This window comes from Bombina bombina, chromosome 4 (assembly GCF_027579735.1).
Source record: "Bombina bombina isolate aBomBom1 chromosome 4, aBomBom1.pri, whole genome shotgun sequence".
Lineage (NCBI taxonomy): Eukaryota > Metazoa > Chordata > Amphibia > Anura > Bombinatoridae > Bombina > Bombina bombina.
The window spans coordinates 428,818,854-428,834,141 of record NC_069502.1 but is presented as its reverse complement, the minus strand read 5'-3'; the positions used below and the strand labels follow the sequence as shown (position 1 = coordinate 428,834,141).

Here is a 15,288-nt window from a genome sequence, read left to right as displayed (position 1 = left end):
GGATTCTCCCTCCTTAAGGAAGATTCCTCCTGTCTCATGTTTCGAAAGATACTTTAAAGGCCAGAGCTTTCTTGGCATGTGTAACAGAGCTAGAAACCATCTGGGTGATTACTCTAGACCCCTTGGGGGAACAGATTCAGGAGTCCTATTCAAACCTTTTCATTAAAGTTTCAACTTTTAAATGGAAACTTTTCACACTATATTACCTTTAGTGTAGCAGGGTCAATTTATGTCTACCATAGACTTGAAAAATGCTAATTTGCATATCCCAATTCACTGGGATCATAAAAAAAATCTCTTATTTGTCCTTGTAAACTGACAATACCAATGTGTGCTGCTTTCATTGTTGTCTGTCAGAAGCACCAAGAATCTTCTCGAAGGTTCTCGGAGCCCTTTTGTCTGTAGTGAGGACACCGCAGTAGGTCCTTACCTAGATGACATTTTGGTACAGGCTGCTTATTTTCAGATGTCTCAGGAACATACAAATACAGCTCTTCAGTTCCTTTTTTTCCGATAAACCAGAGTTGCCTTTCTGGGCTTCATTATACACCCTATAGCAATGAGACATCTCTCACAGATGCTCAGACTCAAATATCATAAGCCCTGTGCTTTTCTTAACAAACTCTTCTTCCTACACTGTTTAATGCATAGAAGTAGTTGATCTCAAGATAGGGGGCGGGGCTTTAGATATAGTACTTTTTGCCAGATTCAACTTACGTTTCTTTGCAGCTTAAAATGCAACAGAGAAATGGAGAGTACAACAATCTATTGCATAAGATATTTTTAGACATTCTCAAGCTTAGTGGCAGGCTCACCAATCATCGATTCAGGGAGCCTCATTTCTCTGTCCAAATTGAGTAGTTATTTCCTCGGGCGCCAACCAGCTTGGTTAGGACGTAGTGTGAGGCTCCCAAAAAGTGCATGGAGTGTGGTCTCTTCTGGAGCTGAGGTGACCTATCAACATATTGTAACTCCATGCAATGTGCAGGGCTCTCCATAGTTAGCCCCCATTACAACAGCAGTCTTTTCTGAGGTTTTAGTCATACAATGTCTTATATCAATCACCAAGTTGGTACAAGATGGACCTTAGCAATGAAAGAGGTAACCCACATTCTGACCCAGGCAGAACGCTATCATTGCATTATTTCAGCAATTCACATTCCTGGTGTGGAGAACTGGGAAGTGGACTTCCTCAGTCATCAGTACCTTCACCCCGGCAAACTGTCCTTGAATTAGAATGTATTCTGCCCTATTGTGAATAGTAACTAATACTAGACTTTTAGTATCTTCTTAATTTTTTGGTATGTTCTTTACTTATCTACCATACAATGGATTTGTTTACCTTAGCTGATATTTATATCTAAGTATTCAAAAACATAAGCTGAAACAAATCAAGAAAACTTAACATTCTTTTACAGAACTTTTTTATGATTTGTGAGAAGTTGAGAATTTGGTAGTAATTATTATGTCTGTCTTGCTTTCCTTGAGTCATTTAGTTTCCCATATTCAGGGCACTTCATCAATGATGGTGTTTTAAATTGTGCATGTAGTCTCTGCTTCTTTTTCATAGTAGTGATATCTGTAAGTCTTCAAATAAGCAGTAGTTTTTTTTCTGACAAATGTATTTTTTTCTCCCATTTCACGTGACAGACATCAGAATATCACAGACTACTATATGTATACCCTGTGAGCTTCTGCACATGCTCAGTAGGATCTTGTTCCCCAGAAAGTGTGTTCTAAAAAAGAATGTGCAAAATTTTATAATGGAAGTAAATTGGAAAGTTTTCTGAAACTGCATGTTCTAACTGAATCATAAAAGTTTATTTTGACTTGAGTGTCCCTTTAAAGGGACATAATACTCATATGCTAAATCACTTAAAAACTGATGCAGTATAACTGTAAAAAGCTGACAGGAAAATATCACCTGAGCATCTCTATGTAAAAAAGGAAGATATTTTACCTCACGATCTCCTCAGCTCAGCAGAGTAAGTTCTGTGTAAAAAGTTATATTCAGTTACTGCCCAGCTGCAGGTTAAAAAAATGAAGAAGGGCGCATGTCTGGACAGCGATCTGAATTGGTCGCACTTTCTAGGGCTCCGGCTGATTATCTTTTAATCCGCCGGTTAAACCATCTGAGGCATCACAATATACTGTGAAGTCTAACATATTATATTCACAGCTGTGTGCGTGAAACTGGAACTTTGAATCAGACATAGAGGACCTGGCGTGGCTGCGGCACATAACAGGTGGCGCTTCCCCCTCGGCTAGCCGAGGTACTCCATCGTATTTAATATCAATCTCCTAACGGAATAAGGAGGGAAGAATATTACTGCGATATAATTATGGCATACCGATACGCTACAACCGATCTTAATATGGCGGATGAAGCAGATCCATGCGGAATCATTAGCACACAATGGCAAAGACTTGAGGCCCTATTTCAGCGTCTCATAGACAAGGTTCCACAAGACTTCCTAATGAACCGCTATCGAACGGAAGGCAAAACTCAAATAAACTCCAACTATATACCGAAGGCAGACATCCCTAAACCATGCAACCAAAGGAATGGGCCTGGACACGTGGAAACAGAGTCTGTAGTGGAACAGAGACCGCAACATATTAAAGCATCACCTAACAGCCCACAGATAGCAGATATAACAGAGGTAAGCACTCTGATCTCAAATTCAATGGCCAGCACTTACGGCTCAACACAGAAAAGATATTCGGAGAGCAGAGGATTCCAGACAGTCTGCTTCACAAAATAACGTGAATCCCTCAAGTTCAGTCTTATGTGTATTCCAATTCAGACCTTTCTGCATTACAGACTGCCTGTTAAATCCTTATTTAAACAAAGGTTTGGGTCAGAAATTACGCAATCTGTAATGCAATGTGACAATATATTTTGTGCTAAATTGTATTTATCCAGCTGCTATTGAACTGATTTATTTTATCCTGTAGTGTTTTATAGTTACCATTAAACATTATTATCTTTATATAGTGCCTGTTTTTTTACAAGTGTATGTACACCCCTACTAATAATTGAGTTCAGGTATTTCAGCCAAACCCATTGATAACAGGTCTGTAAAATACAGTGCATAGCAATAAAAATCTACATAGACAAACATCGGCAGTACAATGGGTTGTACTGTAGAGCTCAGTGACTTTAAAAGTGGCACTGTCATAGGATGTCACCTTTGTCGCAAGTCAGCTCGTGAAATTTTAGCTCTACTTGATCTGTCCCAGTTAACTGCAAGTGCTATTATTGTGAAGTGGAAGCAACTAAGAGAGAGTGTGAAAAAAAATCCAATTTGGTACATTTAAAATAATACATATGCAAAAGCACACATACAATTAAGTAGGAAACATTTCTGATTATACTTTGACTTGGCTCATACATTTTGGGGGGAAAAATTATGTGATCTGATTATTAGTAGCCTCTCAATAAAATAGGAGTTCCTGGCCATTTATATATTGTCATTTTGTTAATTGCCATTTAGGCAGATGTTTGGTAAATGCTTCTTAGGATTCAAAATAATAATCTCTTCTCCATTCTGATTCTTTTTTTAGGACTGATAAATATAACAAAATATTTTAATGGCTAAACCATTTCGTAATTTGCAGGGCTGTCTATTATGTTAGAAATGTATAAGATAATTATGATTCCATTTTTTAGCCTACCTTTAGTTAGTAGATAACCTGGTTTAAATGGAATGATTTTTTATTTGATTGCTTTATTTTCCTTTTTAGACAGGATATCCTGCTCCAAGTTTTGCTCTTAGGCCTGAGGATGAGTTGGATCGTCTCACTAAGAAGATGCTGTACGATATGGAGAACCCGCCTTCAGAAGAGTACTTTGGTGAGAACTAATTTAAAACGATATCTGTTCTGTTAGAGATGTTAGTGATAATTAAATAATGCAAAAATACTACATGTGCAGAAATCCCCAAAGGTAGTTAAGACAACAAAACTTTTTTTTTTTTAAGGGACATGAAACCCAAAATTTTTATTTCATGATTCAGATAGAGAATACAATTTTAAACAGCTTTCCAATGTACTTCTATTATTTAATTTGCTTCCTTCTCTTGTTATCCTTTGCTAAACGGTTTATCTAGGAAAGCTCAGGAGCAGCAACGAACCTAGGTTCTAGCTGCTGATTGGTGGCTGCATGCATATACCGATTGTCATTGGCTCACCCATGTGTTCAGTCAGCAACCAGTAGTGCATTGCCGCTCATTCAATAAAGCATACCAAGAGAACAAAGAAAAATTGATAAGAGTAAATTAGAGAGTTGCTTAAATTTGCATGCTCTATCTGATTCATGAAAGATAAAATGTGGGTTTCATATCCCTTTAACTGCCTTTAATCTGTTTCTGTCTTGACTCACCCTTGCAATGCTCAATAGAAAGACTGCCACTTTTTTATAGGAGCCAAACAGAAATTCAAAGCTTAAAGGGATTTTAAACCCACATTTTTTCGTTAATGATTCAGATAGAGAATGCAATTTTAAGCAACTTTCCAATTTACTCCTATTATCAAATTTTCTTTATTCTATTGCTATCTTTATTTAAAAAGCAGTAATGTAAAGCTTAGGAGCCGGACCATTTTAGGTTCAGCACCCTTGATAGCGCTTATTGGTTGCTATATTTAGAACCCCACATTTTCATTCGATTATAATACTCCTCTCTTTTGTGCATCATACTATCTTTATGCAAGCAGATTTACTGTAGGAACAACATATTTTCTTTACTTTGTGCCAGGGTGAATTTAATTTAAATCAGTAAGACGGATTAAAGCATTGTTTTCATTTTTAGAGTAATCATTTTTCTGATTATTTTTCCAGTTATATCAGACCATTACTCATTTGGTTATTTATTATTAGCTGTGCACAGATAGATCATTAAAATAAAAAAAACTATTGGGAGGTAAACTATCTACAGTTTATTAGGTTAATCGTTCATATTTGATCAACTTTTCACTTGTACTTTATTGGAAGTAGAATATAATGAATACCTTACTAATAACTATTTAAATAGTTTTATTTAACTAAAACAATAACATTATATTTCATTTTTAATGTTTGACCCTCCCTCCTCACACTTCCTTGTGCAGATCTATTCCACTCCAAACAATCTTCTATTCATTGAGCTTATTGGAAACTTAGTATGTTTTGATCCTGTATACATAGATTTGCAGGGGAACATTGGCATTTAAAGGAACAGTAAAGTCAAAATTAAACTCTCCAGATTAAGAAAAGATGCAGTTTATAACAATTGTCCAATTTCTCATCTAATTTTGCTTTGTTCTATTGATATACAGTGTTGAAAAGCATTCATAGGTAGGCTTATCAGAAATGCACTACTGTGAGCTAGCTGCTTGTCACTGTCTCACCCAATGTGTTCCGCTAGGGCCCAGTAGATAATGTATGTCCTTCAACAAAGGAAACCAAAATAATAAAGCAAATCTGATAATAGAACTAAGGATCCAGGCCAAACTGGCAATGTTTTGGGCTATCAATCCTTAATTATGGCATGATTAAGGGATGATAGCCCAAACTGTTGCCAGTTTGGCCTTGATCCTTATGCTCCAATAAAGACTAAGGGCCTGATGATCTAAAGCTCTCCACTCCACTCTAATACATCTGGCCAGTACCACAAGGTCCCTCAAAGACCTTTAAAAGCGATTCTATTTTTTTTCAAGAGTTTATCTCTCTATGCGTAGTTCTGGATATTTAGGAGAGGCCACCTACATTGCAAAATTAAGCTAAAAAAAAAAAGCTCCTAAAGAGTTTTTGATCATCAGGCCCTAGGAGAGATACATTGTGCTTTGAAAGTCATTTATTCTATAACAAGAATGTTGTTAAACAAAAAGGGACAGTCTCTACTCCAGAAATTATATTGTTTGAAAAGATAGATAATCCCTTTATTACCCAGTTTTGCATATCTAACACGGTTATATTAATATACTTTTTACCTCTGTGATTACCTTATATCTACTCCACTGCAGACTGCTTACTTATTTTAGTTCAAGGACAGACTTGCATTTTAGCCAATCAGTGCTGACTCCTAGGTAACACCACAGGTGTGAGCACAATGTTATCTATATAGCACACATGGACTAACGCTGTGTAGCTGTTAAAAACTGTCAAAATGCAGCCCTCAAGGGTTTAGAAATTAGCATATGAGATTACCTAGGTTTAGCTTTCAACAAAGAATTCCAAGAGAACAAATCTGATTTGATGATAAAAGTAAACTGGAAAGTTGTTTAAAAATTGCATGCCGAATCTGATGAAAGTTTTATTTTGACTAGACTGTCCCTTAAAGAGGGAATGTTTTACCCCTCAGTACTTTGTGCTTGTTAATGCAAGAGTCCAGCCTCTCCCTTCCCTTGACCTTGCAAGTAGCCCCAACATTCTTTTACGGAACTTTATATATCTGGGGGGGGGGGTGTAAACAAATAGCTATATGCAAGGAACAGCACAATAATAAAATGCTGTAAAACAGAGATTCCTCTTTTTGCACCTTTGCGTCCTTTTAAGTGTGTTAGAAGTTCCACTAAGTAAGCCCAAGCCTGCTAAAGTAGTCTCCTCTCAGTCTCTCTCTCTCTCTCTCTCTCTCTCTGTTGAGACTTTATTTAGGAAACGTCCATCTATATTTTTTTTTCACTGAGCAAAAAGGTTTATTTTAGATTTGGATGATTACCTCATTACATTTGTAATCTTTGATTTCCAATTTAGAGTGTTTTTTGGTTGGCTTTTGCTACAAGGATTTTTACTGATGTTCCAGAAGCTACTCTGGTTTATATTTGGCTCCTTTTCTAAATGTAATCCCCATCTAAGTCTCTTTAACCAAACTGGCCTTTTGTCGCTCAACCAAGATAATTCAGGTGCTTCAAATTATTCTTTCCAAAAGCTCTCTTCTGTCATTAGACTAGATTCTTTCCCTGGGGATTATTCTAGACGGGTTTTACTAGAGTATTTTCGGCCAGTGGCAAAGGCTTCCAAGTAGATTTCTTTTGCACAGAATTAGATTGGATTGGATTTGATGGCACGTGTTTTGTATGTACTACCACTTTGCATTGTTTCACATGTCACCTTACAATTAAACCTCTTGTCTCAAAAGGGAACTCTGTACCTTAAAGTGCCATAGAACAGGTTGAGATCTGTGCATATCCTAAAAGGGCTAATCCATTTATAATAGTTTGCATAAAAAAATTGTTTAAAAATTGCTGGCAAGTATTTTAAAATCATTTTCAAAAATAAGCAAAATTAATTACATAGCTAAACTACCTGGAGCAGCTAACTCCACCCCTCTTATCAGTTTTTAGACACAGGTATTATATTTTAACCGAGTTCACAGCTTCTAGGCATGCTCCAGTGGATAATCCATATTCACTTTTGCATTCTACCAAAAGAACAATAAAATTAGGCACAGCTATAGAAGGACATGTGTGAGGGGAGTTAGAGCTTTACAATTCAGAAACTTAAAAGAAAGGGTTAATGTCGAGGCACTGCAGTATAAATTTGCAATTAAAGTACATATTATTATATTTTGTCTCTATCCCAACTTGTTATGTGTCCCTTTAAGCCTGTCTCTGATTTCATCTCAGGTGGTAGGTCTCCTTGGGATTTCTCCCATTCCATTATTTGTTTGAGTGCTCAGAGGAGTAAAATTTTCTTAGATAAATTAACATCTACTTTTTTGAAGGTCTGTAAACTTGCAACAGCTAAGGCACATAATACGGTTTGAATCACCTTTGGCTGGTGTTATTAACACTGTAGCCTCCAAAATGGTGTGGCGCTGTGTGTGTTTTTTTTTTTTTTTTCTTCCTCTGAAAGGTTTAAAAAAACTGGCAAACTGTTTCACTTTGTTTTGATGTTAATGAGATTTGATAATTTAATAATTATCTGTCATTTCCTGGAAGTAGTGTTTGAAAAAAAGAACTTGAAAGTATATGTTGATGCTTGACACTGTTTACAAGGCAAAAATAAATTTGTGATTTCAGCCGGCTGTTTTGGACATGAAATTCTATACGTTTATAGGTGCTCTGTAGTCTCCTTTTTTTAGGAATTTGCTAAATAATGTTGGGTTGTAAGTTTGTTTTTATTTATTTTAAAAATGGCCATTGTTTTTTGTTTTTCTTGTTACAAGTGAGACCTAACAATTTTCTTTGACACAAGCAATTCTGTGATTTTCAACTTAAGCACATATTAAAAGAGAAATTGTAGCATTTTTTTACACTAATATGCTGTACAGCTAGGGATGATACTTCTGTTATCACTAATTTACTATATTGCTTTTAGAACTAATAGATCATTATAGATAGGTTGGTTTCCTTACATACACGTCATGAACTTTAAGTTTGTCGGTCATCAAAGCAAACCGTTCCATCAGTTATAATGCAACTCTTTTCCTGCAGCGTTATGTATCAAACCTTTTTTCTTTTCTTTTTAACACTGTTTGTGTCTTTGCCAGATTACCGTCTACACTTACTTATCTTGCATTCATCCATTTCATTTAGTATGGAACCGACAGCTTATTCACTGTTATTATGGCCCATTGATCAAGTAATTGGAAAAGGGCAAATAGGCAGAGGCAGAGCCTGTGATTTGCATGAAATATTTCCAGCCTTGGGTCCATGTAGCATGGTAATTGCTACGTCCACATCGCTGTCAGCTAATAACTATATTAGTCAGAATATGGAAAGCCGGATCTTAGCATATTAAAAGTTGTATTGGAGCAGATAGGCTTTGAATAGAGGGATTTAATTAACCATGTTTGCAGGCTTCCAGGCTTTATGGGAAGTCAAGGAGAAAATGTTTACAGATAATTAAATGAAAGTCCCTTAGGTTAAATGAGGTCACTGTCCTGGTGCATTACCTTTGAACCTCTGTTTTCCATTTTTGCGTAAATGAATGTTCATTTAAATATGATATTTATCTGTAGAGGGAAAACTCTTATTCGGGTTTGTTAGTAAGGCCGATCTTTTAACAGTGCTACTCTAGTAAAACATTAAGCTGAAATAAAGGAAGTGGCTGCACTGACAGTTGTATTGAATGCAGACCGGACTTGATCATAAACAGAGAGGTCAGAATACATGTTCACATTAACAAATAGGGATCATTTCTGTCATCTCCTTAATTTGATTAAATATTGCTGCTCGGATTCAGGGTTTTTTTTTTTGTTTTGTTTTTTATGATTTTCACTCTGGAATTTTATCAGCCTGAAATCTACAATTGCTGTGGCACGGTACAGAGAAAGCTGGAAACAGCACCTCCACATGCAGGTCTCTTTGTAGATCACTGGTTTACAAAGCTGCCCACAGGCCTCCTCAACAGTTGAGATTTAAAGGATTACCTTAGATGAGGTAAAATAACTGTTAATTTCCTAAGATATGGTGAGTCCACGGGATCATCGATTACTGTTGGGAATATCACTCCAGGCCAGCAGGAGGAGGCAAAGAGCACCACAGCAAAACTGTTAAGTATCACTCCCCTTCCCACAATCCCCACTCATTCTCTTTGCCTTCAGTGCAAGGAGGAGGTGAAGTTTTGGTATCTGAATCAAGATTTTATTATTTTGAAAGCCAAAGTAGGTTTGCTCTGATCTTTCCTATCTTGAGAGGGTCTAGCTGTACTCCACGTTAGTCTCTCCAGTAGGGCAGTGATGGCTTTCAAGCAGTTAGGAACTTGTGAGGTGACAAATTGCTGCCCTGATATAGAAAGCCAGAGTAGGTTTACTATGTCCTTTCCTATTTCCACAGGTCTCTGTGAGGAGTGGCTTCCTTTCATGCCGGGTGAGATGTCCTCCTGCCAGACAGTGAAGGGTGCAGGTAAGTGCCATTTTGGTTTCTTCTGGGGAAGAGGCCTGGCACTGAAAATAGGCTGCATTTAACACGGGACTTTAGCATTCCTGAGGCTCAGGAATCATAAGGGCAGGGAGCAGGCACTGTGTGACGTTTAGAGAGATTTGTTTGCTATCAGTGGTTGCTCAGTAATTTTATTTTTAATCCGGTTTTTGAGAGAACCGGTCAGATTCTTGTTTTTTCCCCTTATATTCTATAGAAAAACTTTGGCCAGGGAAACTTTATGCGGTCTGTATAATACACAGTATGGCCGCCGGGTCTGCTTCTGTCATCATAGGAGAGGTGGATCCCTTTCTGAGGCGGCAGTGACTGCTAAAACGCTCGGTTTTTCACTGGGAGGAGGCTTCCGTGATGCAACTAGTTACTGTTTCCTGTGCGATCCTCAAACTTCAACAGTCCTAGAGGCCTGAAGCTGCTGCGATAAGGTATCAGTGTCACAATCCGCTTCGCGGTGCAGATGGGGCAGATAGGCACATCAGCTATATTGCTGAGGTGTAGAGGGCGGCTATAAGAGGTTTTGTTAGGTTCCCTTCGTGTTTAAAGAAAGACTTTGGCCAATCAAAATTATATATTGATTACACTTTTTCCTTAAGGGATTCTAATCACATTGGAATCACTGCCTTGCAGAGACAGTATTCGAATATTGTTTTTTTTTGTGTGGGATACATTTTCTTGCAATATGGACCAAGAGTCTGTGCCGGCTGTAGAGTGCAAGCTCTATTTTGATAACCAAGTGGAACCTCATTTGCCCTTTTGTTCTTCTTGTATTGAGAGAACTTTAATGTACAAAGAGAGTTTTTGTTTCTGAGCCACCATTCTCTCAGGATGATTCTGGTCAAGTAATGCCACAGCCTTCTCCTCAAGTGTCCCAAACTTTATCGTCGTCACATGCAGTGCCCTTCGGTTCCTCAGTCTCCTGGAGGAGTATATTTGCATGCAGAAATTGCTGCCCAGGTATCCTAGCGCTATCTGAGGCTCTAGCTGCCATCCCCATGCTTCAGTGAAGACGCAAGAGGAAAATGAGAGAATGATAGTAAGGTTTCGGATCCAGTACAGGCTAACCAAGTTTATCTTTTACATAAGTCGGAAGAGGATACTTTGGTAGCCTCTGATGGTGAAATCTCAGATTTGGATAGTATAATCCCTTCTTCTGATGCTGAAGTGGTTTCCTTCAGATTCAAGCTTGAACACCTTCGTGTTTTGTTAAAGGAGGTTTTGGCTACTTTGGAGGATTCCAATACTCCTGTCGCTTGTTAACCCTAAGAAATCTAGCAAATTAAATAGATACTTTGATGTACCCTCCCCTGGGGAGGTGTTTCCAGTTCCAGACCGTGCTATAGAGATTATTTCCCGGGAATGGGAGAGACCTGGAATTCCTTTTTCTCCCTCTCCAGTCTTTAGGAAGATGTTCCCGGTGGCTGACTCCATTAAGGAGTCGTGGCAGATGGTCCCCAAGGTGAAAGGGGCAATCTCTACACTGTCCAAGAGGACTACTATTCCTATTGAGGATAGTTGCTCTTTCAAGGACCATATGGACAGGAAGTTGGAGGCTTTCTTAAAGAAGATGTATTTTCATCAGGGTTTACAATGGCAACCAGCGTGTTGTATTGCTACAGTGACAAGTGCATCAGCATATTGGTTTGACGCTTTATCCAAGCAGAGACTCCTTTGGAGGAGATACAGAATAAGATAAAGGCTCTTAAGTTAGCCAATTCCTTTATCACTGACGCTTCTTTGCAGGTCATTAAGTTGAGGGCCAAAATATCTGGTTTCTCAATTTTGGCGTGTAGAGAGCTATGGCTGAAATCTTGGTCAGCGGGATGTTTCGTCTAATACTAAGCTTTTGGCGATTCCTTACAAGGGAAAGACCTTGTTTGGGCCGGGTTTGGCAGAAATTATTTCCAATATCACGGGTGGTGTAAAGGATCTTTTCTGCCTAAAGATAGGAAGAATAAATCGAAAGGACGTCAGAGTAATTATAGTTCCTTTCGTAATTTCAGAGGTATGTCTTCCCCCTCCTCTACCAAGCAGGAAAAGTCCAAACCTTCTTGGAAACCCAGTGAGTCTTGGAACAAGGGGAAGCAATCTAAGAAGCCCGCAGCTGAATCTAAGTCAGCATGAAGGATTTGCACCCTGCTCGTAGTTCCCAAAAAAGAGGGAACTTTCAGGCCTATTCTAAATCTAAAGTTCCTCAACAAGTTTCTCAGAGTGCCGTCCTTCAAAATGGGGACTATCCGTTCCATTCTTCCTCTAGTGCAAGAAGGTCAGTTCATGACGACCATAGGCCTAAAGGATGCGTACCTCCACATTCCCATTCACAGGGATCATCACAAATTTCTGAGGTTTGCCTATCTGGACAAACACTTTCAGTTTGTGGCCCTTCCATTTGGCCTCACCACAGCTCCCAGAATTTTCTCAAAGGTCCTGGGAACTCTGTTGGCAGTAATTCGGTCTTGGGGAATTGCAGTGGCACCTTATCTGGACAACATTTTGGTTCAGGCGCCATCTTTTCAACTAGCAAAATCTCACACAGAGATCTTGTTGTCTTTTCTTCATTTCCACGGATTGAATGTGAATTTGGAAAAAAGTTCCCTTGTTCCGGCTACAAGGGTGATCTTCTTAGGAACCATTATAGATTCCCTATCAATGAAGATATTTCTGAAGGAGGTCAGAAGAGCCAAGATCCTTTCCTCTTGCCTATCTCTACAGTCTGCTGTATGGCCATCAGTGGCCCAATGTATGGAGGTAATTGGTCTGATGGTGGCTTCCATGGACATAGTTCTCTTTGCTCGATTCTATTTAAGAGCTCTACAGTTATGCATGCTCAGTTAATGGAATGGGGATTATGCAGACCTGTCTCAGAGGATAGTTCTAGATCAATCAACAAGACTCTTCCCTGGTAGCTGTCTCAAGAACATCTGTCCCAGGGGTTTCTGCGACCCTCATGGCTGATTGTGACCACAGACGCAAGCCTGCTGGGCTGGGGAGCAGTCTGGAACTCGAAGGCGCAGGGACTTTGGTCTCAGGAGGAATCTGTTCTCCCCATAAACATATTGGAGTTGAGAGTGATCTTCAATGCCTTGATGGCTTGGCCTCAGCTGGCTTTAGCCAGGTTTATCAGGTTCCAGTCAGACAACATAACCTCAGTGGCTTACATCAACCACCAGGGGGGAACTTGGAGTTCCTTAGCCATGAAGGAGGTTGCTCGAATCATTCAGTGGGCGGAAGCTCACAATTGCTGTCTATTTGCTATCCACATTCCGGGAGTGGACAACTGGAAAGCGGATTTCCTAAGCAGACAGACTTTTCATCCCGGGGAGTGGGAGCTCCATCCGGAAGTGTTCTCCAGGTTAACCATCAAATGGGGGGTACCGGAATTTGATCTGATGACGTCTCTACAGAAGGCCAAGCTTCCAAAGTACGGTTCGCAGTCTAGGGATCCTCAGGCCTTCCTGATGGATGCTCTGGCAGTTCCTTTGAACTTCAAATTGGCATACCTTTTTCCCCCCGTTTGCTCTCCTTCTACGAGTCATTGCTCAGATCAAGCAGGAGAGAGCGTCAGTGATTCTAATAGCTCCTGCGTGGCCTCGCAGGATCTGGTATGCAGACCTAGTGGAAATGTTGTCTCTACCGCCGTGGAGACTTCCTCTGAGAAAGGACCTTCTACTTCAGGGTCCTTTTCTTCATCCAAATCTCATTTCTCTGAAGCTGACTGCTTGGAGATTGAACGCTTAATTTTATCTAAGCGTGGATTTTCTGAGTCGGTTATTGAGACCATGATTCAGGCTCGTAAGCCCGTTACTAGAAAGATTTACCATAATATATGGTGTAAATATCTTTATTGGTGTGAATCCAAGGGATACTCTTGGAGTAGAGTCAGGATTCCAAGAATTGTATCTTTTCTCCTGGAAGGTTTGGAGAAGGGTTTGTCTGTCAATACTCTGAAGGGTTAGATTTCTGCTCTATCCATTTTGCTGCACAAGCGTCTGGCGGACGTGCCAGATGTGCAATCTTTTTGTCAGGCCTTGGTCAGAATCAGGCCTGTGTTCTAATCTGTTGCTCCACCTTGGAGCCTTAACCTTGTTCTTAGTTTTTTGCAACAGGCTCCGTTTGAGCCTATGCATGCCATAGATATTGAGTTATTATCTTGGAAGGTTTTGTTTCTTATTGCTATCTCTTCTGCTCGGAGAGTTTTGGAACTCTCAGCTTTGCAGTGCGATTCACCTTATCTCATTTTTCATGCAGATAAGGCAGTTCTTCGTACGAAGTTTGTTTTTCTTCCTATGGTTGTTTCAGATATAAATATTAATAAGGAAATTGTTGTTCCTTCTTGCTGTCCTAACCCTTTTTCTCATAAGGAACGTTTGTTGCACAACCTAGATGTTGTGCGGGCTCTTAAATTTTATTTGCAGGCAACTAAGGACTTTCGCCAGTCTTCTGCATTGTTTTGTTTGTTTTTCTGGGAAACGCAGCGGTTTGTTTTTCTGGGAAGCGCAGTGGGAAGCCACTGTTACTTCTCTTTCTCTCTGGTTGAGAAGTATTATTCATTTGGCGTATGAGACTGCTGGACAGCAGCCTCCTGAGAGAATCACAGCTCATTCTACTAGGGCTGTATCTTCTTCCTGGGCTTTCAAAAATGAGGCTTCTGTGGAACAGATTTGCAAGGTTACAACTTGTTCCTTTTTGCATACTTTTTCCAAATTTTATAAGTTTGATACTTTTGCCTCGGCTGAGGCTTCTTTTGGGAGAAAGGTTCTTCAAGCGGTGGTGCCTTCTGTTAAGGTTACCTGTCTTGTCCCTCTCTAATCAAGGGGAAGGGGAGTGATACTTAACAGCTTTGCTGCGGTGCTCTTTGTTTCCTCCTGCTGGCCAGGAGTGATATTCCCCACAGTAATTGATGATCCAGTGGACCATATCCGGAAAGAAATGTATCAGGTAAGCATAAATTTTGTTTTACTAATCAGCTGATTATTTCACCTTTGCTCTAGTTCATATATCCTCAAAATCTGACCTGTTAGGGAAGGCTGGAGGACAGGTTTAAAAACTAGTGTTGTAGAGCGTAGACAAGTCGTGGCTTTAACCCCTTAACGACGCACAGGGTACGTCGCACACAACCTGGTCTTAAAAGACCAGCGATGTACCCTGCATGACATTAGGGGTTTAAAGCGGCTGGAAGCGATCCTGCTTCTTTCCAGCCGCTTTCCGGTTATTGCAGTGATGCCTCGATATCGAGGCATCCTGCAATAACACCCCTTGGCCATCCGATGCAGAGAGAGCCACTCTGTGGCCCTCTCTGCACCGGACATCGATGGCCGGTATCGTTGGTGGGTGGGAGGCGGGTGGCGGCCATCGATGATGATCGGTGATGTGGAGGTGGGCGGGGATGTCCGGGGGCGCGCACAGACGCGTGCACGGGAGGGCGGGCGC

The 15,288-nt window shown here is 39.9% G+C and overlaps 1 protein-coding gene across 3 annotated transcripts in view; it reads left to right on the top strand.

Annotated features, from left to right (window-relative positions):
* Positions 1–15,288, top strand: part of LPP (LIM domain containing preferred translocation partner in lipoma) — a 725,513-nt gene that overhangs the window by 502,919 nt on the left and 207,306 nt on the right. For all 3 annotated transcript variants that reach the window (XM_053710250.1, XM_053710253.1, XM_053710252.1), the window contains exon 5: positions 3,748–3,856. In XM_053710250.1, coding sequence (XP_053566225.1) covers positions 3,748–3,856 — 109 coding nt within the window. The remainder of the gene's footprint in view (positions 1–3,747; positions 3,857–15,288) is intronic.